Genomic DNA, 27,193 nt, shown 5'->3' with positions numbered 1-27,193 from the left:
GGTTTTACTTCTGCTTTTCTCTCTGTCACAGTAACATGCAATTTAAAATTTCTGCCTGATTTATTTCTCAGTGGTCTCTACAGAAGTTGTTTCATGCAGGGCAGACAAAATAACCTCCAAACACCAGTATGTGTAACGGAGATAATCTGTCAGGAACAAGCTAAGTCAAGAACATCCATGACAATTAGTAGTTTATGAATTCACATCTATCCTTTGCTGTCAGACTACTCTCTATGGTGCAGCTGCTTGGCATTCCAAGTATGTGTCAATATTCCAACCCTCGTTCAAAATTCCAGCCCTATTCTTCAACATACCATATGAAATGAATTCTCAGTTGAATCATGCCACAAATAGCACTACACAGGCTAATAATACATTCTTATGATGAATTTATGTTTTTGTGCATCAAATTTATCTTGACCAATGGCAATTAGGGGTCACATAAGAAAAAAGATGAAAAATCTCTTATAGAGCAGGCTGTATCTTCAGGTGCCTGATACTTATCTAGCCCACAGTGACTTAACACTAAGGAGTTAATCAAACATCCAATAAAAATCAAAAAGATAGTTTTGAAAAGCTACTCTGTGTACCATTCAACAAACATATGCAGTGTAACTTCTTTTCATTTCAGAACTTATCAGAAAAGACATCAAGTCTTACTTGGTAAAGTAATACTTCCAAAGTATCAAACACTCATGTTTCTGAATCACTTCTGTGAAAGAAAGGAGCTTGCTTTCTATTTGACTTTCATACTTTTATTTATATTATTCTAACCAGACGGTAACTGAAAGGGACAAAGTGATTGGAAGGCACCATGGGAGGTGTCTATTCCCAGTCTCCTGCTCAAAGCAGGGACAAATTCAAAGTTAAATCAAGTTGCTGAGAGCTTTGTCTAGTCAAGTTTTGAAGGTCTCTACTGCAAGGATGGAGATTTCACAGACTCTCCAGGTAATATACTCTAGTAACGTCATATACTTTTGCTATATTGCATGTATGCACACTTCATATACTCAAGCAAAATGAACACATATTGGGACCTGACCAAGAATATTTGAGGGTGCTTAGGGAGCAGGGCAAAGCCACTGTGAAACTGCTTTTTATAAAAGGCCAGAGGTCCCTGATGACTAGAAAAAGGCAGTCACCACACTCTTCTTCAAGACAAAAAGAAGGCTCCAAGGAACCACACAACATTCAGACACATGAAGGTCAAGACTGGCACAACAAGCCTGAGGACTATCTGTCTTGGGATGCAGGGAGAGCAGTAGCTTTAGCAAAGCTTTTCATATGGTTTCCTACCCTTTAAGCTGGAAGCTGTGGACTGTGGGTAGACCACAAAGTGTTAAAAAAATGGCCAGACTTCTGGGTTCAAAGAACAGTGGTGAGTGGTTTGAAGTTTAAGCAACAGCATACTTGGAAATACTCAAAACTTGACTGATACCACTCTTTAGAACCTGACCTATATTTGAAGGTAGCTCTGTGCTGAAGCAAAAAGTTGAACTATATGACCTTCCAAATCACTCTATGATTCTACATGGCCAAATCCCCTTGAGCTAGAATTAGGACCTTTTGGAAAAGAAGTTTATTTGTCCCATACAATCAAATACATGCACAGTCTTTGCAAAGTGTAAGACTTTTCCTAATGTACTCTGAATTTTCACCCATTGTAATACACAGGTGGAGTTAGCAGTATCCCCCAAAATTATCTCGGCTGTTATGACAACTAAATATTGTGCCTACATGTCATTTAGCTATTTATGTTTTAACGTAAATATTATTTATACAGTTTTAACAGATGCAACAAGTATTACAAACAAGTTAGACACTCACTCTCCAGTTCAATAATTTCCATCCTGTTCCCTTCTGTATCATGGCCAACAAATTTCAAACCTTTCTCTTCAAAGCAATGAGTCAATTCTGGGTTCACCTGAAACATTGAAAGCAATAATAATTGTGGTTCTGTTTATTTTTGGATGTAACAAACAGTAGCAGTTAATTGTAATGTTTTTTACATGCATACAGGAATGAATGAAAAGAATTAGGTAAGGGTTGGGAACTTTTGCTTTCTTGTTTTAACAACTCTGGTATAAATTTGTAAAATTTGGTATGTTTATTAAATAAAGAGATGAATCAGTAATTTTATAAGTTACTTTGCAACATTCAAAAATTAAAGCCAGGGTCCCTTCTGGCTGCTGTCCTCCTGAATCCAAGCAGCCTGCATTCCTCCTTTTTTAAATGGCTCGCTAGATGTAGGTGTATAGACTGACCTCCCCTTTGAACACTGCATTTCAGTGGTTATGACAAAAGCTGTGGTTCAGCTTTTCCGTCAAACTGAGCAGCTCTGCAGTGAGCCGTCTCATTGCCTTGATGATGTCCTAACCATGTGGTTAATAGCCAAATGTTGAGAACATTTACCACCATCACACTCCTCCCATTTAAGGAAGGTTAATACTGTCTGAATATTTATAGCATGCACATATCCTATAGTTCAGGCCTCTTTGGAGACACTGATGAAGTCAGATCCCTTTTGAACTACCCCAGAGATAACTCCAGGGGTCCACCTCTTGCCTGTCTCCTTGAATGACAGTATTTTGCAAGTATTCAGGCACCTTCTCTCAGATGTTTGCACACAGAGGAGTGGACTCATACAAGGGACATAGAGCTGGATGGTAGGAAGTGAGTGATCTGAACTAGCCTCTGAGTTGCAGATGCCTGAAGTTTGCCTACAGTAAGACCACAAAAGAATGTGCACTACCCAAACATAATCTATGCCTTTAAATAAGCTAAACTGGCCAGTGGATTTAAGGATTACAATCTTTTACTTTTCAAATATTTCACAGGAAACTAAGCCAGGTAATAATCTCTGACATTGTTTTCCATGACCATTTTTCTAGATACTGCATCTTCTCTACCACAAAAACAGTATACAACATTATTCCCCTCTACTGAACGCTTGCAAGAACACCTCTGCAATACTGTGGGTGGTGTCAAGCCCCTCAGCACAAGAAAGAGATTGAATCCATGGGAGGTCTAGCCAAAAGGGTTAGGGGCTGGACCACATACAACACAGGAGGAGAGACTGGAAGAGCTGGATTTGTTCAGCCTGGGAAAGGGAAAGCAAGCGTGGATCTCATGGCTGACTTCAACTATCTAATGAGACAGCGTGAAGAGACACACTCTGCTCAGAAATGTATAGCACATGACTGAAACCAAGAAAACTGCTCAAGGAAGTCTCCTATTAGACACAAGGGAAAAGGTTCACAACAAAGTGGTTAAACATCGGAACAAATTGTCAGATGTTGTGGATTCTCTCTTCAAAGAGATTCAAAATTAGATGGAACAAAATCCTGAGTGATCTAATTTTACAGTTGGCTCAGCTCCAAACAGGGAGCTGGACCAAAAAACTTAGAGAGGTTTTATTTAATCTAAATAATACTATCTAACCACTACTAAACTTTGGTTCATGGTTATGGTAAGAAATCTCCACTAGCTTTTTTTTCTACCTACCAAGAGAAACACAACTGACTGTCAAGCTTTACTTTTGAGCACAAAGTACATTAGCAGTGCTTACCTCATACCGATGCCTGTGTCGCTCCTCTACAAACATTTCATCACCATAAAGTTTCCCTGAATATACAACAAAAGAAAAATTAATGCCAATGTGTTGCTTTAATAGTTGCTACAATTATTTCTTGTAATTTAAACCTCAAAAAAGTCACATTTAGCACATGTTAAACATAACAAGACATTTTTCGTCTCACTGTAGTTTCCTGGTTTTCCTGAGTCATGACTAGTTTCTTTTAATTTACTGTTACTTGAGTTTATTTGGGATTCATATTCAACATTCCTTGGCCAAAAATAGCTTAGGTAGTCTAGAATCTAAACATGCTTTAACTAACTTAAACTGTAAAGCCCAAAATAAATTAAAAAATGCCTGAGTGAACCAGCAATGTAAAATCCCTTCAGGGTTTTACAACAGTTGATGCAAAAGATACAGGGAAGGAAGCATCTGTTCAATTTTAATAGATTATGCACAGCACCTGGTATAATACCTCCAAAGAACAAACAGAGAATATTGCTTTTCTCTTGTTTTCCTGATCTCATTACCCAAATGACTTTTGCAGTCCTCTGTGCATAATCTTGAACACTCCGCATTTTACAGCAACAAGGAACAAGTTGGAGGTATGCAGTAAACCAGATTTCAATCATATTTCTCACTTATAATCATGGCTCAAACTTTGCTGTCTATATACCCTAAGACCATTACCTTGCTAAGGGATTGGTACAAGAACTAGACTGCCAAGAACATCTTCAAAAATTGTAGAATAGTACTGCCATTTCTTAAAAAGTGGTATATGTCTTAATTTTAAGGGACCACCTTTTCAAAACTATTATTTCCATTCAAGTTATCAAACAGAAGAAAAACAAATCAGATTTCATTATTAAACTACCAGAGCTTTTTATGATTTTTTTCTAACAAAATATCTAAACAGATCTAAACAAATTGTAATATAGGCCAAGAGTTACAACATATGTTTATCATTATTATCTTTTCCAAGAAGTGTTTAGGGCACAGAACAACTTGTACATTGGGATATGTGTTTCTATGTCACACGTAGGCAAAGTATAACCCAGCTTAGTTAGATCACTGCTGTGGGCATCTCTGGAAATGCAGATTTTTCTTTAAATGTGCATATGTATTACACTTTGATCTCCTGCTGAAGTAGATGTCATTTTTAAAGACTCAGAAGGATACATTCCTTAAGGTCAATATAGCTAAATAGGGTAATAGCTCAGATCAGTATCAGGGGCAGGGCAATAAAAGAAATATGCACATATTTAATCTATGGACAAGAAACTACTTTTTACACATTTGCAGCATAATCTATATTACTACTGTATAATGGGCTGATTAATAGAAGAAAGGATTACTTCAATTTTAAAATACACATAGATCAAATTAAATAATTTGTTCTATATTCTGGTTGGATTTATTTTGTTATCTGAAGCATCTAGTTACAGCAAATCATTTTCCTTTCCTGGCTACTGGCAAACATTGTCAAGACAAGGCAAGGACTAAGACAGCAAGGCTAGCTGACACTGAAGGCTGAGGTGCACTGGAAAATCCAGGGAAAATTACAAGCAACACTGAGATCTGGCAACAGCATAATGGGCAGGAGTTTGGGTTAGTTCTACCAAAAAGCTTCAGGGGTAGGATAAGAAGCCCTGGTTCATAAATCCTATCAGCTCATAAAGAAAATAGGAAGAAAGCACTCTGACCTTCCCAAGAACATAATGAATTAAACTACCATGAAATGAATTTCAGTTTTCTTGACATTTTATTCATTGTTTTTAAAGAAGCATTGGACCCTAACTGACAGTTTCACTGGGAATTACAGATGTCTCTGATTTCTTTTTTATATTCCAATCCTCAGTAAATGTAAATAACAGGATTAGAGTGAATGAGCTCAGGGAAGCTGTCACCCAGCTGTTTGCTTAAGGTTATAGCATTTTTGATTTTCCATGTTCCAAAGCTCATATCCAAAAGGCAAAGTCATAAGAGCAGAAAAGTAACTTACTTAAAACAGAATTTTCAGTTTTGAAAACAGTCCTCCTCTTCCCCAGTCTCATTGTTCCTCCCATATCTCCAGGATTGTGTTCTGGCATGTCAATAACCTGTAGAGAAAAGTTGTTTAGACACTGTTTCATTCAACAAATAAGAAAAAACACTAAAACAAACAATTGCCTAGCAAGTACAAGAGATGTATAAATGGAACTTTATATATTTTACCTCTAGCCATTCCCAATTACTATTTCTCTTTGGTTTTTCTAATGTTTTGTTCTTCAATATTGGCACTGAAATGGACTCACAATGTTAACTAATTGGTGACAAACTTTTTCAATTTATGTTAAGATTAACAAAAGCAATTTCCTAATTTCTTATCTTAATTTTTGTGAGGGAAAAACAAGCCTTTCTTTTAAAAATTATACCAAAAATGTTACCAATAGGATAACTCTGCCCAAAGCTATTCTTTGTGCTAACAGAGTACACAGAGTTTTAAAAATTCAAATTCATAGACCAAGAATATACATCAAGTGATAAAGACACCATCTCTGGAAAAACAAGGTCCCTGAACCTCATGGTTTTAGAGGCTGAAAGATTATCCTGGGTAAATATTCCTGTACACTCAGCCATTTCTTATATTGCTCTTTCCTATGCTAAGCAGCAGAAACAGCTGTGTTATCAAGTGAGAAGACAACCTCTCTCTTGGGAAGTAGGAAGAGGGGAATGCAACAGCAGAGCAAAGAGAAAAGACAACACTTGTAGTGAGACTGTAATGTTGTAAAAGCAGAGTATGAGAAGGGGTGACCCCAGTATGTGTGTGCTATTTTAGATTATAGATGTTACTAATTTATCACAGGAAATGGAAAACCATTCCCCTCTATTCACCTCTACTAAAGGGTTTTTCAGATTGCTGAAGAGTTCACAAAATCCTGGGTTGCCTTGTATGCAGAATATACTATTTAACATAAAATTTAAAGACAAGGATATACAAAATACTGGGACGGAGGATTGAAACAGATGAGTCAAATGGCTGCTATGTGTGTCAAGTGAAACTCAGGATGGTGGAGTTCAAGGCACATGACAAACCACAGCTTAGTGGAAGGAATGAGCTTAGCTTTGCTCAGTTTGAAAATTCCCACAGGGTCTCACAATCCAGTTTAGAGGAAATCCGTCTAAGAGAGGTAAAACAGTTCAAAATTGTAGAAACATGAGCTGCAGCGTTGATCTACATACTTGTATTTACATATACACAGTCAGTGAGGAATGTAATTGACAAAGAAAACTTCTAAAAATACAAATATTCACATATATGGGTAATCTAGAATGGATTTTTATTAACTTTAATTTGCCCTCTGGGAGTAATGAAAACAATTTCTGATGATACACTTCATAAAGTGAAGTTATTTAATTTAGGATGGATGGTGGAAAGTGCTTAGCCTTTGGCCTTTGCCAACACATTTCAGCTGTGCAATTATCTCTGTATAACCTTATACCTTCAAAATGTTATTTATAAGCTATATACTCATTATAAAACGTCATGAACAGGAGTTGTCATCAAACCAATGGGATATTACAAATCCTTCAATTACGTCTCAAATCACAAAGGTGAGGACTGTGCAAGACATTGAGCTAACCCCACTTCAACAAATTAAAAAAAAACCCAAAAAACTTAATTGAACCCTTATTATTTTAAAAGTATGAAATCTACTGAATTAATTTTATTTCCTTTCATTTAATTTCACTTCTTTCCTGAAGTAATGGCCTCAAAAAAAAGAGGGTATCAGAACCAGAGTATCTGCTCTGCTGAGGGCTTCTGTCACCCTCTGGGTCAGACCCAGAGGGCTACCAGCCCTACAAAAATTTTACTAGGGAAGTGGTATCACAGGAAAGATTCAGGTGAGTTTCACATCAAATGTGTGTGTGTGTTTTCAGCTCTCCATCTTTCCCAATACTGTTAGATTTATAGTAAGAAATGGACCAGGTTTGACATCTTAACTTTTCTACTCAGGTGATGAAAAGAGCTACTTAGGAAGCAGTACCTTGGAACTACTTTGGCTCTGTGGCTCAGATGAACTCCAGAAACTACAACAGCACAGCCCTCAATGTTTATATATTACTTGAGTTTCTCTGCAACAAAGTCTGTGCAAGAAGCTTTTGCAACTAAAGTGGCACTGCTGCCCTACAGCCCAAAACCAGTAATGGGAATCAGAAAAGAAACTCATATTAATGAAATATTTTGCCATATTATACAGAATTTACTTGATCAGAAAAAGATGAGCTTTCAAATAGTGGTCATTTTGAACAACTGTACAACTGAATAGATTCTTCAAAGAGCTTATGCTTCCTGGCACAGAATAAATCAGCTCTGCCTATGCATTACCTCTGCGAAGGGCAGAGAACAGCCCAGAACAGGCACCACAAGCAACAAAAAAGTATCAATAGGAGGGATGTAAGAATAGATAAAGCATCAATTATGTCTTTATAACCCAAATCTCTGAAAACTGCCAACACTACAGGGATTTTATAGAGAACATGTATTACACCAGACAGCGAACGTGAAATTAAGAATGAATCACTGTAAGACAGCACAGAGCACATTCTAGACATGAAGCAGTCTGATCAGTATTAAATCATGTTCCTGATGAATAGTGACTTCAACTACCCATGAACAGAAAACTTCTTTCAGTTATCTACTGCTTGGATTGTTTCATTGTTGTTACAAAACATATAAAAACTAATGAGAAAACCTTTCAAGCCCTGACACTCAACATAGAGCAGCCAAGGCCCTGAAAGCCCCACACCTATCATTTTTATAATCACCCCAGGACCATTACGTTTTATCTTTTTTTGCCTCATGTCCTGCAACATCATTTTGAGAAATATATCGACTCTGGTTACCTAGGCAGGGGAAGGGGGGCTGGGGGAGTGCAGGGTGTCTGGTTGGGTTTTGTTTGTGGGCTTGGTTTTTGAGTAGTTGGGGAGGGAGATGAGCATTACTTGATTTGAACTGATTGCTAAGCAGCTTTAGAAGCATGTTTTTACAAGTGTGGGGCTTGGGTTTTTTTTTTTCTTTTTACTCTGCCCTTGACTGGTGAGCAAAAGATTTATCAATGCTGAAATAAATTACTACACATGTAAGTGCTGATCAAAGCATCAGGAGATGCCACGACCTTGGAGATTAACTGAACACTAAAAAGAGGCTCTAAACACTCAGCACTCAAGAGATGTGCAGAGGAAAAGTTGACAGGAGCAGAAATACAGTGACAGGTACTGATGACTACTAATCCCTGCTGAACACAGCTAAAATCCAGCAGCACAAAGTGACAAGAACTCAACCCAAACTTAAGGAACTCATTCTTTTATTGATTCTTCCATAATTTCTCTGCAGGATTAGTCAGTACTTCCTAGATTTGATCTGATCAATCAAGCACAAGTTTATCAGTAAACAAACCCAGACACCTGCAAATGGGATGTTTACACTAATATCTATTCTATTTTATTAACAAACTTAGTACAAACATTTTAAAGAAAAAGTTGACTGCTGCAACACTACCATTGGCACTGAGAGCTTCCAACTTGGTAAGGAAAGCAAGATGACTGACTTTCACTCATTAAAAAAGAGGGTTACATTTTCAGTTACTGAAAGAAGGTGTAAAGATTATATCTGTCTGAATCCCTTGCTCCCTTTTCCCCCAGAGTTCCAAGCAAACCCCATCACTGCCCACCCATCTAAAGCACTCAGCACCCTAGGACTGAAATAGCTGCCAGCAAAGACCCTTGCAAGTTTCAGACTACTTAGTGGTCCATTACCCTGGCTGAAGTAATGTTCGTTTTTAAAAAGATGACCACCATCAGTACCAGATCAAAGCAGAAATCATCAATAGCTGATTATGCAGTTACATACTGATATGAGTAACCAGCTTGAAAAATCCTGTTCTCTACTCTCTTCTCTAAACTACAGCACAGTATCCAAACATTCTAACAACTATCAGTTTAAATTTCTTAAAACTCTTAAAATCCAGTAGAATACTACTGTCAACTCTTTTCCAGTTCAGGTGATCCTCTTCTCCACAGATTTGCTGCTTCTTATCTTAGAATTAAGTGCCATGGAGCATTTATTTATTCAAGTCTAAAAGCTCTCTAAGGATTCTGCCTGAATAAGCAGAAATTCTGTTGTAGAATGTTTTGTAACATTTTCTCCATAAGAATTCATAAAGGGTGTGGCTTCTTTTCAAACAGTGCTTACTCACTTGTAAGCAGAGTGCAGCGAACTGAGGAAGTTAATGGAGATGTTGATATGCAAAGCCCATACAGATATTGCTTAACAGCGTTTTGAGAACTCACTCTAGTTATTCCAAACACATGTCCCAGAGTCAGCTTAAAGACTTAATGAAGCAGAAAGTTTCAGACTGTTAGCATTAATGAAAAGCACAGGCTTGGATAGTGCTGGCTATACAAATATGCTGGAGAGCCAGTCACACCATGCCACAAAGGGTAGATTTGCCAAAGACTTGAATAACTAAAAAGAACGTGGAAGAGTGTTCTCAGACTTTGGACTGGTCCATCTCACATTATAATTATTGACTAAATATTCACTAATTTAATTTCAGAAACATCAGCAAATATGTAGCTAGGAGAAATCCTTCATCCTATCATGTACATCTTTCAAAAATCAGAACTCTGTCACTGTCTTTGAAGGAGACTTCTTCAACTGCAATTGCTAGTAGGTAAAATCAGGTATATCAGAAAGAGGAAGGCATGAAGCAAGTCTGTTTCTCTGAGCATCCTAAAGCAGAGGGAAGAATCCAAAAAGTGAGACAGAACCTGGTGATCTCTTCATCAAACACCCCAGCCACAATGGTGAGACAGGAACAATCAAACACTTACAGGCTAAGACTGTGAACAGCAGTATGCTTGGATGGTCTCTGACTCAAGGATTTATTACATCCTGAAGGCAACTGCCATGGAAGACTCGGCCATGGACAAGCCCCATTTCCTAAACTACACAAAGTAGCCAAGGAAAAATGAGATTGTCCACGGCAGAAACAAAGCACATTTTACCCTCAAAACCATCCAGTGTTCTATACTTGCTCTTCCCCAAGTTACCATGCATGAGCAAGCATCCATTCCACTTGTTTCTCATTCATTAACAGAACTGTGCCAGTCAGAACCACCTCATTATCAGTTATCTCTGCCTTCAGCAAGCAAGACAGAAGGAAAATTGCTTACTTCAAGGAATGTGAGAAAACTGCTTATTTCAAGTGGTCACTACTCCAGACCTTCACTGAGGAGAATTACCAATACTATCTTACAGGCAATGCCCAATGCCATGACTTAGTGAAGAAATACCATTCATCTGCCAGGAAAACCAATATCCTCACAGGGAAGATGAGGAGAACTAGCAACTGCTTTTCATCCTATTTCCCTAGAGTAATCAGACCACCATCAGACTTGCGAGTAAGAAAGACTCCTGAATTCCAACCACTGATCCTTCTCACAGAACGGTGTCACCACCCATTTTGACATTCTGTCCACCTTCCAAATCTGCTCAGTGATGATTCAGTATTGATAATCAGGGACGCAGAAACTGATGCATTTCTTTTAGAAAGGAAGTGAGTGGGCAGCAAGTAGAAAATTACAGATTGTTCTAGTTTAATTTTTATTTGAAAGTACTTTTGTAATAATGTAAAACTTCCCAGATAAATGTAGAGCTGAGAAGGAACCACTGGAAAAGGTCCTGGATCAGCTGAAAGACACCTGTGGACTATTTATTTTATTTACTGGGTATGGAAAAAACACCCTATTGAAAGTATAGCTATTTGAATAGAAAAAGAAAAGGTAAGGTACCTAGCTGAAAAGTTGAAAGAGACTGGAAGTTTTCAAGTAAGAGCTCTACTAACAGAAGAAAGAAATAAGTGCAAATCCTATCTAGAGTGTGAAATCCATGTCAGTTTTAAGAACAAAACCTAAACACACCTATATTTTTTGTGGATTTGCTTCTGTTTTAAGAGAAATTACTTTTATTTTCTTTTTGATTCAGCCTGAATAATTTTTGTTATCTGACAACACACGCTTGACTGAAGATTAACAAATTCTAGCAGCTAAGAAAATTTCACCAACTACATTTAGTTTCATCTGATTAATGTACCATTGCATTGAGATTTTAAACTGAAGGACAAAAATATACAATCACACTGGTTGATACTGACACCAGAAAACGCCTTGCTTAGAACTTGGAGTAAATGAATGAAACAGAGACAGAAAGGATTCTAGCTCCATAAGGATTTCTCTGCTACAGATATATAGGAAGCAGCCCAGTACCACTCCTTTTAGTTAGGATATCATGCTTCCTATTATGCCTAAAGATCAGCAGCTGAGCACCACTTTAATTGCTGATTGATCACCTTTTGAAATGGACACCAGAATTTAAAACCTGACATTTCTACATTAAAAAGAGTTTTCTACTAGCTGGACTAAACTGGCATCTCTGAGACATGAATATTCTATGAAAATCAGCTGAATAGAAAGATAAACAATACACTTACACAGAAAAAATGCTAATGTTTAACACTTCTAAGAACAAAACACCGTAATACAATTCAAGATCCCAAGGAAAAGCAAAGTAGTTAAAAATATCTTGAAATGCATTAAAGACACTGCTGAGCAAGCATATTAAACTGTAGGTTTAAAAAGGTATTTTGCAGGCTGTATGTCTTTGGAAAAAAAAATCCCACTAGACAACTGCAGACAGTTGTGAAAGTAGATCTTGATCTATACCCAGTGCCAAAATCTTGAGCCAATCTGATTCCTTTAACAAGCAGCTCAGCTGAGTCCACTCTGCAAAACCACACAAAGCAGCCAGCTAATGCCAACCACTGTAACCTTTAATTGAAGCAATTTGTTCTGATGCACAAGCCTATTTTTTTTCAACGGTTCTTTTACATTTAAGCTGTAACTTTGCAGAAATGAAAATAGATGTAGATAATGAAGCAATGTAGATAATGAAGGCTGGACTAGCTCTCATATTAATTTACAGTATAGTCATGCTTCTTCCTACCTTCCACCCCATTCTTTTCTTTGTTTACATTTTTGCATTCTGAAACAGCATCCCACAGAGGATCATAATCAGGAAGAACACCGTGCAAGCTAAAGTAAGTGGTGTTGGAAGGCATGCAAGATCACTTTTACCTTTTAAATTGATTCTTGTCTACCATGTCAATATTGAAATATTTGAAATATTTGAAATATTGAAATATATTACATGCATTTTTGTATTGGCCTCCTTCTCTCTTCCTCTTTGAAAGCTTCTGGTTTGGTTTAATTCCTGTTCAAATGTCATGCCAGCTCCCTCACCTCTACTGCTTACTCACCATAACAAAGCATACAAAATGAAAGGCCCTCTAGAACTGAAGCTGACCACTACATTACTTAGTGGTCCTCCCACTTAATTTACTAATTTGAGAAATTCAAGTAATGTTAATCTTATGGATTAAGTGCAGAACAGACATATTATAACAGGGATTTCTAGCCAGAAACCACTCTGGCACCATTACTCTAATTTTAATTACTATTCTTGTATTCCACTCATGCCCAGAACAATAAATGTACTTCGATCTATCTGGTCTTTCATGTCTGTAACTTTTCCTACATTACAGAGAATTTGAATGCTGGGTATCTTGTTAGGTGTGTAGTATTGTCATCTTTTGTTCTGGAAAGCTATCCAGCAACAAACAATGGGATTTTCTCTCCCCCATGAATTCAATAGCAGATTACTTCTGTAAATCCTTATCCTCTCTCCCACATATACATCATGATGTTTCTCATTCCAGCTGGAAAACTGGAAGAACTAAAGCAAGAGCTAGTTATCATATAATGGTAATCAAAGTGCTGACCTGTAATTCTAGGATTTTCTAAATACTATAGTTTCCAATTGTAAATTATATTAGAAAAAAAAAAAAAGACAGCATAGGGAGATAATTACAATGACACAACTTTGAACAGTTAGATTATCTTGCAAGTAAGTACTTTGGCATTTTCATTACTGTCTATCCAACAACAGTAAACATCTTATCAGCTTCAGAAAACCAAAAGGAATGATATATATTAATGTCACAGCAGAGATTAATTACTTTGATTACCTCTGCCAGCCATTTCAGGGATGCTTTGAGACACATGCTCAACATTACATTCAATAGTTTCCTGCTTCCACTCAGAAAAGGTTCAGCGGGCCAAAGACCATCTTGTCTGAAAGAATCTTAATTCCAGTAAAACACTTATGACCTACAATCTAATTTTGGGGTTTTTTTTACTTTCAAGCAGAAATCACGATGTCTTCCTTCTAAGCAGGATTTCCGTCTCACTCTGTCTGTCCTACTTCCTCCAAAAACCTGATAAACATCACTGTTCAGATCATAATTTAATTCTGCACTCCTTGTGATCTTCTATCCTAGCACATTAACTCTATTCCCTTCAACATCAAATGCCAAGAATTCTTTAGAATTTGCTTTCCTTAACTGTGATTATAAGGTGTAATCAGGGGGTCAAGTTCAGACAGCATTTAAAAGGACAAGTGGCTTGACCAGTTGCACCCATGCCACCTACATCAAACGCTAATCGCTTCCTGCCCCAGAAGGGCACCAGTGAGCACCACTGGGATGCTTGGATTCATGTAACAAGGTCCAAAGTCAACATGTGCAGACATACCTGTGCAGTTCTTGCTTGCTAACAGTTCATAAAACCAGAATTGCAAATACTCATTTTTAGGGATGAACATGGTACATGTTTTTAAAATATAAACCGATAGGAAGAGCTACATGTGAGGAAGTAAGAAGAGAGAAGCAGTGAGGATGTGTGCATGCAAATGGTGAACCACTAGCAAAAAGGTGACAGAGGAGGAGAAATGGATCTTCAGATAATTTCTTATTTAGTAACAAGATGGTGAAAGCCTAAAGGAACAATTTTACCAATATTGTTTCTAAGAAAGTAACATCTATAGAATCGACTTTATACTAGTGTAGATCAAGCAGGCATTTAATTAGCCTGACATCAGCTGAACACACCCAGCAGAATTCCAGACACCCTCTGTGAAAAGTGTGGGTGGCCAGGTACAGATTAATTTAACAGATAAGGCAGTGATCTACTCAAATGCTACAAATGTTTACTAAGCAACGAGAAGACATTGCCACATAGCCAAAGTTCCAGGCTGTGTCACCACAGTGGCACACAACAGGCACCTAGCACAGCCAACCTCACAAAGGCAGTGATCAGTTTTTCAACAGTGCCCATACAAAACTCATCTTTTGTCCTTCACCTACACCTCTGATAAGTCTCCAACAGTGGAATGAAGAGTTAGAGAGCATGAGAAAATGTTTTAGTTTAAAAGCACAGATCTACAGTGAATCACTATCAAATCCACTGCAAAAGCAGTTCTGTTGTTCAGTGCCTAACTCCCCAGTATGAAACAGTGTATTACCACCCACAATGATGAATGGGAGGCAAACAAATACAGAATTAAGAAAACAGAAAACCTCATTAATAAAAAGGTCTTCCTTTTGGGGAACTTTTTTAATACTTTTCTTCTACTTCATATTATTTTCATATATTTTCATCCATCACATTAATTTCATGGAGGGGGAGGGGGCAGAGGACTTCTGTGATACCTAATATTGTCCCTACACTTAAGAAACAAGGCAGCTAAGGATACAGAAACCATGCATTCCCAGGTGAGCTTCTAACAAGGCCAGTGCCTTCACATAACTTGGTCCCTTATCTAGCTAGGAGAAACTTCTATAGAAATGGCATTCATAAAATTGGAGAGGATTTCATGTAGGTTTCGACATACAAACTCTCCAGTAATCTATTGAATTATGCAGAAATCTGTGAACAGGTGATGTACTTCATGTTCCCTGATTTTTAAATTTTTTGTTAATACAGAATTTCTGCAAGCTTGTTTTAAGACCAGTGGGTGGAGGAAGTGTTTTATAATCACAGTATAAAAGGATATAATCACAGTATTAAGGGATCTGGACAATCCCCTTCCAAATTTCTTTTCTTTCATTGATCAGCATTACATTTTTAACTTGCCAAACAGGACAGTGGTGAGGAAGTAGCTCACTAGTTACACTGCTTCCCCTGTGTGTGGGAATCATCTCACATAACTTCAGCTGCAGAACATTTAGATAAATAATTTAAGGGAATCACCTGAGCGCTTCTCTCTGTAGGAACCACAACACAGACAGGGGCAAATACACTCCAGTGGAGAATCACACCAAAACATGTGGCAGCTTGAAATGCTCATCTAAGCCATGAGGTAAGCAGTGCTGTTCTGCCCTAACATGCACGACATGCTTGAACAAAAACGGTTTTGTGAATTTCTCTTCAACATCTATTCTCTGCCAACACTATATACACCATCCCAGAGCATCCTCAGTTCATTCTGAAGTGACACCCAATATATTGCAGCATTACCAACGCAGACTCAGGCATACAGTCTGCTATTAAAAAAATGTTTTCTGCTTGTTAAATCAAACATTGACAGACACTCACCTACATCCAATTCATCCAGAAAAATGTTTTTTACGTAGCATAAATTTCCTTCTTTGGTTTACAAATAGTTTCACATAATTCTTTTTATAAGTACCGGAAAGAGCAAAGCTTTTTTGATAATGCAACATTCAATTTCACTTAGAAAAATGCTTTTTTATGAAAAAAAGTTTAAGAAAGGAAAAAGGTGGGAGGTTATTAACAGCAAGAAGGCATTCTTCGCAGAAACTAAATGTCCAAATGAAGAAACACAACTATTTTTAAGATAAATATATAAATACCAAATCCCATCCCCCAAATATCCAAGAAGAAACTTGTAAAAGGTATCAATAACTGAGAGTCAAATATTTTCATTCATTTTCATTTAAGGAGAAAAATCTGGTATTGTGAAGTTAATCAATTATCAGGACTAAAAGATAAAAAAACCTCATACTCAGAACTATGACCATGGCATAAAAAAGATGAGCATTCTGCTTGTGTGCAATGTCAAGGAATTTGAAAGACATTCCCAAGATAAAATCCATCTTCAGGGGAAGCTCTGATGCACCCATGTCAAACTGAAATGTTCAAAGAAGTGGTTACAAATCAGACAAAATAGACAGTAAAAAAATCACTGGAAACAGATGGTACTCATTCAATTCTGAAGCAACCGAAGGTGAAACCAGCTGATCCAGTACTCGTGGTGAATAACCTCTCACCAACCTTGTCACCCACAGCCACCCAATTGGCAAATGCCTCAGTGGAGATACAGAGACCCACAGTCTGAACCATCTGATGGCCATGCCAGGCAACAGAGCTCATGCTTTAATATAAATGTAGAAGCAGAGAGCACTTGGGCAGCTATAATGGGTTGGGACATTGCCAACAAAGATTTTGTAAAGGGAGAGACAGGTCAAGTCTGGCCAAGTGGGCCTTTGGTCTAGATGGAGCTGTGGTCTGACCCAGTGTGCTCTTCTTAAGTAAAGGTAATCCCATAATATGCACTGCATTGTGTTTATGGTATCAAATATTATGATTCCATAATATACACACATTGCCTACCTGTGATATAATAATCATAGATGTGCTTAGTTCATAAATGTATTTCATCAGCTCAATCTAGGTTCTAACAGGAAAGCAGAGTTCTCTTAATTCCTTATCTCAAAAAAAGGTCCTCCCAGTGCTATTTGTCACTCGAACTCCAGGTTTTGCTGAATTTGTAAGTATGTGGTGGAACAAAGAAAATAAGTGCACAGGCAAAAGGATTTTTAGAAACATTGGAGTGGTTTGCTTAAGCACTGGCTCACTAATGCCTCCAAGCAGACAGATATGATTAAATGTCTCATTACTTAAGTTTCAGCTCAGAATATGCAGGTAAGAATTAATTAAGTGGGGTGAGAAGGTGATTACATATTCACCACATAGTGGTGTTAATGATACTAAATCCCAAAAATGGTAAATTACTCGGTATTAGCAAATTCGTATCATTTCTCTATAGTATCACTTTCAATTCCACATTCACAGTGAGAGAAACAGCAAGACAACACAAACCTTGCAAGAACTCTAATTATCTCTACTTAAAATGGATTATTCTGAGAAAGATTAGAATATTTCTTTGCGACAAGACAAAAAAAGTTGTGCACAAAGTCAAGCTGTGCAAGAAAGCACTGTCGCTGATCTGTGTCATTGCAGACACAGCATGTCTGCTGTGATTTGTCAAAACTCATTTTTCATTTTACAGATTGAGCAATACTGAGGTTTTGGTGTTTTTCCCAGGCTCTTGGGCAACTGTTGGGCTCCCTTCTCATCAGTGAAGACCAAAGTTAAGAGTTTTATGGCATCTCTGATGCCTGCACAGGCTCTCCCTAATTAGTCAGGCCAAATGACAATACCAATGGTAGCCACAGCTAATTAATCTAGCTCATCTTTTAGATGCAATACAATAATCATCAAGTGTTTTTAGACATGTATTTTGATTATTTTCAAAATTGTAATTCCAGATTCTTCACAGCTAGATATTAGGGCCTTTTAATACTAAGATCCAACGGACAATAGAAGGTGACTGTGCAGAGGTGATGGGGAAAATGGCCTTTAGTAATGTCTCAGAGGAAAACCAATGTTTCTGCTTTTTTGATGTTTTGGCATAGCATGCACAGGTCTCTAGGGGTTACCCAGGTCTATTCCAAACTGATGCCAGCCTTAAGGCTGAGCTCCACATGGCATCTGATGCACAGCCTTACAAGCTAAAGACACTTAAAACTTTCTTATAAAATTCTCTCCACTCCTGATTCTGAATCCTAAGAAATTACTTAAAGCTCTATTTGTTACAGCTTCGCTATGAACTCCTGTGTATTACAGGAAGAAAAAAAAAAGAAAAGTACTTTTGTGTTCAAAGGAAGAATGGTCACTAACCTAAAATAAATGAAACTGGCTTTAAGGTAAATTCAACTTAATTGATAGTTGTTTTCCTCACTAGCAGAGCTGAGAAGTGAGTTATGGCTGACGTGGATAATTTGTTAATTTCCGTTTACAACAAAATGCAAATCTACTTCTTTAAAGTTCTGGTTCACAGATGTTTATAAATTGCTCATTTGATGCCTTTGTGTAAACTCAGAAATTCCAAACTCCTACTGCTGTTACTTACTAAACTTAGTATAATTTGGTTCTGATTTAATAATCAAATTGGGTAATTAGAAAATCTAAAATTATGCTAGGTATACAAGCACTATCCTTCCTTGACTACATTTCTGTTAGTAGCAATAGCTTAATTCTTTCAATAGGCCAGTTAGACAGCTGCTACTCTTCTCATAGGCCTTGTTAGTCCCTCTAATTTCAATTTTCCCTCATGTCCCACTCTTATTTGGTCAAAACAGTGGATGAGGGGAGACTTTTCTAGCAGCCTTTTGCTTCCATTCCCATATCAGAGAGAACTGAAAGTTATAAATGGTAATTCTGACAGTTTTCCTTTTGAAATAATTTAGCAAACATCTATTATATCTAGATACTGATACACCAAAATGCTAACAGATGAGGGATTTCCATGCTAAAGGTAAAGCCATTACTTTGCAGCATCATTTTTGTTATGTTTGAGATTGGTAACGAAACATACCCCAGGGTATCAGTAATAATCTGATATGACATGGCATGGCTCACTTGCAGACTTCTGACTGAGAATTAGTAACTTCTGGAGCACTGCTTTCTCTGAATCAAAGAGAGAAATCCAAAGCTCTTACCACTGTTCTATTTATTTCTCTGCCTCTGCATTTTGTGCTGCTGAGCCTGAACAGGCCAGCAAGGCTGACCATCCACACAGTGCTGAAGGTGAGGAAATTGAACAGAGAGGTTCAGATGTTTCTACCCAAAAATGACCTCCATTTCTCTCACCCTAAGGACATCTCTCACGGTTGCTGCTGTTTTCCCCAAACTTACCTTTTCCTGGAGAAATGTAGGGTCACTATCTACTGCAAGCACCTGTCGCTCAGTATTGTGGCACTCTCTCAATAATTCCCTTCCACTTCAGCAGCAAAGTCAGCACAGCTCCAGCAGGGTCACAGGGACCTAAAGGGTCACTGTAGCACAATTCTGATAAAAGGCGTCAATCACTGATTTCTAGGGCCTTGAACATTGTTAATTATGCTGAGAGCCCAATGTCCCTACCCAGTACATCCACAGAAGAGTACACACTGGTCCATGGGGTCAAACCACCAGAATACTCATCCTCCCAGCTTCTGCTGTTTAACAGAAAAGGCAAAATTGTTCTAGAGAAGCCAGAACCCAGGGTTCCTCATCTTTCCCACATGCACACAAAGCGAGTCAATCATCTATCATGTCACCACACCATCATCTCAAGCTGTAGGCTTTATAAGAAAGCTACACAAACTCATATGGTATCAGACTCCTGTCTGTCAAATCCTTTTAAATAAATAGTAAGAATACAAAATGGATTAGATCCTTCCAGGATCAAGACAACCAGATATGACATTTCTGACTCACCAGTAGGATTATTACATTGACAGACAGTAGTCCTGGACTTGCATGAAAACAGATTGTAACTATTTATAGCTAAAAAATATGCTGGACAAGGGAATTTCTCACAAGCACATTTCCCCTTTTGAGATTAGGCATCTCACTGTCAGGTAATCCCTAAATCATGTGCCCATGTGGTTTATTAGATGCACCTCTAGACCTCTTTTGAACAGTCCATCAGGTTTGCATTGTTGAGAGCAACAACAATGCTCTGAAAATGAACTACAAACTTGATTCCAACTCTCCTCATCAATTTTTTCTACAGGATGAAGAAAGGTTCTTAGACAGAGCTGTGACATCCAGAGACTCCAGGCACATCCAGGGTCAAAGAACAGCTGAGAAAAGACCTAATCTCACCACAGAAATAACAAACTCACTAGTGCCCCTTGTACAGCATTACCTTACTTATACTTACTTTGCCATGCCTGAAACTCAACCAAAGTCACTCCTCCATAAATCCATATATGCTTTGCTGGAATGGAGATTTACACATTTTTGAACACTCTAAAGAATTTCAAAAAACAAATCTGAGTTTAGTATGGAGCAAAAAGGTTTAGGGTTTTAGCAACTACATAACTGTAAATTTGAGCTGTGGCAGTAGCAACCATATTACACTGCTGCACGAGTCAAGGTTCACAAAACGGAAGGATAAAACCTCTTATTGAAATACATTCTCCCTCAAAACTATCTTGTGCAATATAGAATATCTGTATCACAGGGAGTTTCAGCAATAAATTAGTCTGCCAGATGTGTACATATATAGCTGACACATATAGCTACAATGAGTAACACATCACTGATTTAAAGCTGACTACAAACAATGCATCTTATTAAATCATTCATCCCTGTAGCAGTCGCACCCAGTCCTGTTTAGGGAGACACCTTCAACATCTCATTAGGTATATGTCACAAGGGAGGGCCTGCAAGAGACTCTTGTCAGGATAACCCATATAGCTCAAGTTTAATTTGTGAGCTGAAACAACCCTTTTACACGTCACCACTACAGGTTTTACAAACAATGACAATTTTAACACAGGGAATGCATCACCTGTGACACATAAAGGATTTTACAACTCATCCCCATCTTCCATCTAACATTTCCATCCCTCAAAGCAATGCCATGTTCTCTACAATGGCTGTAGTGCAGTTTGCTGAACTTCTCACCCATAATTATTTTATCTTTCTCAGAAAGTTTGTTCACTGGATATTCCTTTTCTCTCAGTCAGTCCTTTGTCTCCTCCTAGCCTGACAGTAAGAACCAACTCACAACACTGTAAAGTTCTATCACAACTCCCCTATTTGCACTACAGAGCTAGTTCCCACATCTGTCAGCCAACACAGAAAGCTACCCATGTGTTAGACTGGCTCTCAGCATGCCAAATGTAAAGTCTTTTCCTTTTTGCAGATAGGTCAAGAATGTCTGAAGATGACTGCCTGCAGCTGCAGGACTGATTCTCTGCAGAACTCAACCAAAGCCCTTAGAGCTGAACTGAACACACACCATGGTAGCAGCAGACATCTGCATCTCCATGGCTTTCATTATTTGCAAATTATCTACAGCACAATATATCCCATATTTACCTTCAGATGCAGCATGGGGATTGGTAATTTACAGAGGCACAGACACATGTATAATCTTTACACTAGCACCAGTTCTATACAAATTCTGCTCTATACAAATTTACTCAATAAGAAATCACACTTATTTGACACCTGTGTAAGGTTTCTTTGCAAATCAGATAGGACTCATATGTTCCAGAGAGTCCCTAATCCAGTCCAATTTACTTTAATTGTCCCATCATCTTTCTCCCACTACAGAAAATAAGCAAAGTTAGCAAAGGGCTTTGATCTACTGATGGATGTCTGTAAGCTTGAGATGATGCACAAGCACTATATAAGTGGAAATAAGTGAACACTAAGCACAAAGCCGCTTCCTGCTCTTTCTTTTCAAGTGCTCAGCATCCACAAAGCTATGTTCTCCATTACAGCAAACTTCACCTTGAAAGCAGACATCTCAATACTGCGGCCAAGCTGTAACATAAGCCTCACAGAGATCCCTCAAGTAGCTTTAAAGTAGCTGGGCTCACATGTAAGTAAGCCTGGTGCTGCTACAATAAAATACACCAAAGAAGGTGGAAAAATACTGGAGGGTTAGGGCGTTAACCCATCACCAAGGGATTAAACAGGATGATTTGAGATAGTCGCTGCCCTCAGGTGACAGCCCCACCCCTGTGGAGGGTGCCCTGTCCCTTCCAACAGTGTCAATGAATGGCACAGAAATCCACTTGCAGACCTACCCCATTTAAGGTTAAGGTAAACAAGGAGCACAGATTCACGTAACATTCAGCCATCAATGGTGGCAGGAAGGATGTGACAAGGGCAAAAGAGACACCACCTGAGTTACCATCCCATTCACTCCATCATTAAATGCACATGACTGTGATGCCATACACTTCACCCCTCCTACCACTAGTGGTGGTGTCCCAACTTCAGTCATCCCTGCAGCTTGTATTCTCCTGCTCTCCAATGTGACTGGAATTGTTTGCTCCAAATATGCCAACAAACCAGTTTACTAGGAAAATACTCACCAATAGCCAGTTTTGAGTGAATACTGACTGCACACACCATCACTGAAAGAAAATGACACACAACCATCACAGGGACATGTGATGTGCATCCCTAAACAAACTTACAAGACATCACCAACTTAGTGCTCTTTTTGCTCATGGCATTGCGTCCAAGCTAAAATAAAAACGTCAATTCCAAAAGGCCACTGTGCTTACTAACATGACTTCTCTAGTCCAGGGCAAACCCAACTGAATTATGTCATAAACTGCAGGAATGATATTTTCATACATGCAAGAAAGAGCAGCAAGACACTGTAACCAAAGCTGGATTGCTGCTTCTATACTGGAAGTCAGCTTGCATAGACTTCAAAGCTTCAAGTGCTATTCTTTAGCATAGATAAATGCTGCTTTCTGCTAGTCACACATCATCTAACAGTGGCAACAGTAACAAATTATCTTCCCCTACTTTTGTTCAAATTCTTGGTGAATAACTAGAATTCCTTATGCCTGGGTATCATTCTGCCAGTGCTGGGCTGTGCTGGACAAGCTGGATGTATTTCAGAGCAGCACTTACATCCTACAAAGAAGTCTTCTGGAAAAGACAACATACTGAGTCCTATCAAACTGAGTTCTGTGGCAGACTCCAATACAGAATTCATCCAATACAGAGTTCAGAGATGCCACACAAACTACTGGAGGAGGACACTGCAGGTTAAACAAGAGTGAAGAGGACAGAGTCAGGAAATCAAACTCCAAATCCCAATTCTGCCAGTCTCTCATTCAAACAGCCTCAAAGATTACAGTGCCTTGTGAATAAAGTTGATCTGAGGACACTAGATTCATCCCCAGATTTGGCACGCAACTCTTGAGCAAATCACCTAAATTTCCAGACATTGGTCTCCCACTTTAACAGGAAGATGTTTCATTAAAACTAGTTATGCTATTTTGCAATAAGTTGGTGTTCCTTAATGAACCCTTAGCAAATTAACAGGACTAATGTGCTGAATTCCTTGAACTGTGATACCTCAAACATAATTTTTCCATACTACTAAGCATCTTACTGCTACATTTTATACTCAGGGAGGTGCCTTAGGTACATAGACAAGTCATTTGAATACTTAAATCTTGCAAATATGGCAATGTCAACAATACAGACGGGGCACACCAGCTTCCCAGCACTGCTTCCAAAAGGGATAAAGCAGTAAGGCTGGTGAGGCTACTAGACAGGAGCTGCCAGGAGGAATTAGCAGGTGGGGAGCAGAAGCCTTAGCAGATCACTTGGTCATGCACTGCTACTAAAATTTCACCACCTACCAAAGGCGGAAAATAGGATAAAAGGAGAGAAAGACAGATAGTACATTTCCTGCTCTGTGCCTCAGTTGGACTGGAGAGATACTGGGGGATTTCTTGCCCCAGTTTCGTGGACCTCAAGCTTTTGCACTGAATTTGAAATCAGTGTATTTGTCCTCTCCACAATCTTGAAATTAAGTGTCAAGAAACTTGACAAATTCATCCACTGTTAAAAACCTGTAGCTGGACACCTTCCTATAAAATAACATAGAGATTGTACTCATCAAACAAATGCCTCAGGAACTACTTAAAGCTTCAACACCATGAGCACCCAGGGTGGTGAACAAGGGGTACAACTTTGGACATGGCATCTCAAGCAGAATGGGAACCAACTGAAGAAAGCCAAGAAGAAATTACTAGATCTAATAAGCAGGACCCACAAAGGAAGACTGAACTATCAAGGATCTCTGCATTAAAAAAAGAAAAAAAAAAAAAAGGAGGACAGGGAATTTCGCTGATGTCAAAGGCCATTTTAAGAAGGAAGATGATAGGTCTGTTCGGCCTATCTGTGGAGACAGGAGAATCAAAGGGCTTAAGGCTTGTGGGCATACAGTTACACAGTCTCACAAAACCCACAAGGAATACACCACACAAGGAGTTGTGGATTCCCCATTATTTAAGGCACTTAAGTTCAGCAGACATCCAGCATAAATACTGGTGACCCCACTCCAGGGAAAAGGAAAGAATTAATTATATAATCCCCAGGGGACTCTTCTAATACTCTTCTGACACTTCGAAGTGAGTACAACCACAGTCAAACAGGCTGCTAATGCAAAGTGTGTATCTACATGATTCATCTACCAAAGTTTGCCTGGTTTTCTCAGGAAACCTCCTACTTACCTGTTATAGAACCCTACACCCATACACCTGCATTTCCAAAAACTTCCAATCTCTTCTGCCCCATCCTTCTCCTACAGATCCACAAAGCTCTTGGTTTAGGGTTGTAAGTGATGCAATGACAATTGATACTCAAGAAGTGATGGACAGGGTCAAAAATCTAGTCAGTGGGTCTGGAGCCAAGCACAAAAAAAAATGACAACAGGCAGCAAGCAGATTAGAAACCACAAGCAGAAACCACAGACAGAGCCAGCAACCCATCAGCTGCAAAATTAACAGCACTGGGTCATGAAGCATCAACCAGAGGCTGATTATCAACTCCACAACGTCCCACAGACCATCAATGGAACATGGTAAAACCATTGGAACACTCAGAATAGAACATTCAGAACCTACAGAACACAATACTCAGTTATAAAAGTCTTCCCAAGGAGGGACTGGTTTTCAGAACCTTACATTCAACTTTTTCATTTAGAATGCTTCATTTTTTTTCCATTCGCATCATGGAATGTTCTGATTCTTAACACTAGCAACCAAAATTTTATTCCAGAGGAAAGTCATCCCTTTCTGGTTCTAAGAAATAGCACACAATTTGGAGAACTGTGATTATATACTCACAAAAAGTGCAAGTAGCTTCTTAATATTTTATTTATGTATGTGGATATTTTAAAAAAAGTCTTATATTTGCCATTTTCCAGAAGGTCACTATAATAAGAAATGCTTTACATATCTTCATAGGAGTCTTTTTCACACTTCTTTGAGTGTAGTTCATCTTGAAGTATAGAATAGACACATTCAAGCAAGAAAACCTCTTCAGGATCTCCTATAAAGACCAAGTAAATATACATCAAGTGCAGTGGAGGATGATGATGCATTTGAGAGATAAAAAAAAAAAATTACTCATTTCTACTGCTAAAGTATCCTATTCTTTTGACTACTGAAAGCACAATAACTAGTGCACTGACTCAATGACACATGCTAGTTTCATAATTAGGGTGGAGCATGCAAGCAGCTATAAAGGTTGCTCCAATCTGAGACTCTCACTGCTGGATACATTTGAAAGCTCCGGACTCTGAGTGAGGTAAGCATAACCTAAATATATTGGGTCTTTCAAATCCTTTAACCTAACTTAGGGAATTTCTTTTCTTGGGAAAGCTGATCAATTTTGCAGAAAAAACCCACAACTCTTTTCATCTAGGTTAAGTATTACTCATGAAATGGTTAATTAACCAATGAAGAGTGTCAGATATATTCCAAAATCTGATTGTTATTGTCTGCTTTGTTTGCAGTTATTTGTCAAGACAACATCTGGAAAACATGGAACATTTACTCAACGAAAACCTTCTGAAGTATTTTACCCAGTATGCTTTACAGGAGGGCAGCACCAGTGCTCTCTCCATTGGTGGGCTGAAGAATCTACTTCAGAATCAATTTGCACAGTACCTGAAGGTAAATTTCACTCTTATTGTATTCACTGTGCTTCCATGAAATGCATAGGAAAAAGGAAACACAGGCAATGATGCTCAGGGCATACTACTGTGCCCAAATGGTTTCACTAAATCCATAGATAGATCTTAAATAAGATTTGGCTTATAAAACTTCATTTACATTAATGAACAGTAGCTCCAAACAGATATTTGAGCACAGTTTATAACAAAATTCTATGAAACAAAATACAAAAAAAAATCTAAGAAGCTGTTCTGATGGGTTTGATGTTCTGTTGTTTTTTTTTTTAATGCAAGCTGAATTTCACCAAAAATATTGCACTTGAATATTACAAAATATTTTTCATTTCAGTCTAAATAATTAATCTTGAATCCAGAAAATATACAGAAAAAAAATCTATAAACCAAGTAAAACAGTAGAACACATAAAAAGCAAGAGACCTCAGCCAATTTCTAGCTGGGTTAAATTACCACCATCACAAAATAAAAGAAGTTTTGCCATTGCAGAACAATGCCACGTAAAGAAAAGAGATGTCACCAAACTAGACAAAGAAATACTCATTTCCTGCAGCTAGGAAAAAAATCTGATTTCATATATAGCTGACTTCATATATATTCTCTGCCAAATCTTTCCTGAACTGCTTAGGACTCAATTCAGATTCTTTTGTTAGACAAATCTTTAAATACTGTGTTTTGGGTCTCTGACAAAAGCAATTTTTGCTAAAGGTCTGAAATAAGTGACACTCCAATAGAAAAAGACAGTATTTTGAGAACTACAGTAATCCAATTTAGTCATTTCCATTAACATGAAATGGCTTTTTAACAGCAAACTCAAAAAAACCCCTAATAAAACACGAAGGGATTTTTCTTTCACTTAAAAGACA

General features: G+C 38.1%; 1 protein-coding gene and 1 long non-coding RNA gene across 2 annotated transcripts in view; one reads left to right on the top strand and one right to left on the bottom strand.

Annotated features, from left to right (window-relative positions):
• Positions 1-27,193, top strand: part of LOC146444257 (uncharacterized) — a 271,742-nt gene that overhangs the window by 25,857 nt on the left and 218,692 nt on the right. The gene's annotated exons all lie outside the window — the stretch shown is intronic.
• CTPS2 (CTP synthase 2) overlaps positions 1-27,193 on the bottom strand; it is a 63,231-nt gene that overhangs the window by 12,987 nt on the left and 23,051 nt on the right. Inside the window, exons 14-16 of the mRNA XM_085051374.1 lie at positions 5,577-5,673; positions 3,569-3,624; positions 1,828-1,924 (exon numbers count right to left, since the gene is read on the bottom strand). Coding sequence (XP_084907500.1) covers positions 1,828-1,924; positions 3,569-3,624; positions 5,577-5,673 — 250 coding nt within the window. The remainder of the gene's footprint in view (positions 1-1,827; positions 1,925-3,568; positions 3,625-5,576; positions 5,674-27,193) is intronic.

This window comes from Lichenostomus cassidix, chromosome 1 (assembly GCF_008360975.1).
Source record: "Lichenostomus cassidix isolate B80296 chromosome 1, HeHo_3.0, whole genome shotgun sequence".
NCBI classification, from domain to species: domain Eukaryota; kingdom Metazoa; phylum Chordata; class Aves; order Passeriformes; family Meliphagidae; genus Lichenostomus; species Lichenostomus cassidix.
This window is presented reverse-complemented; position numbering and strand designations above follow the sequence as displayed.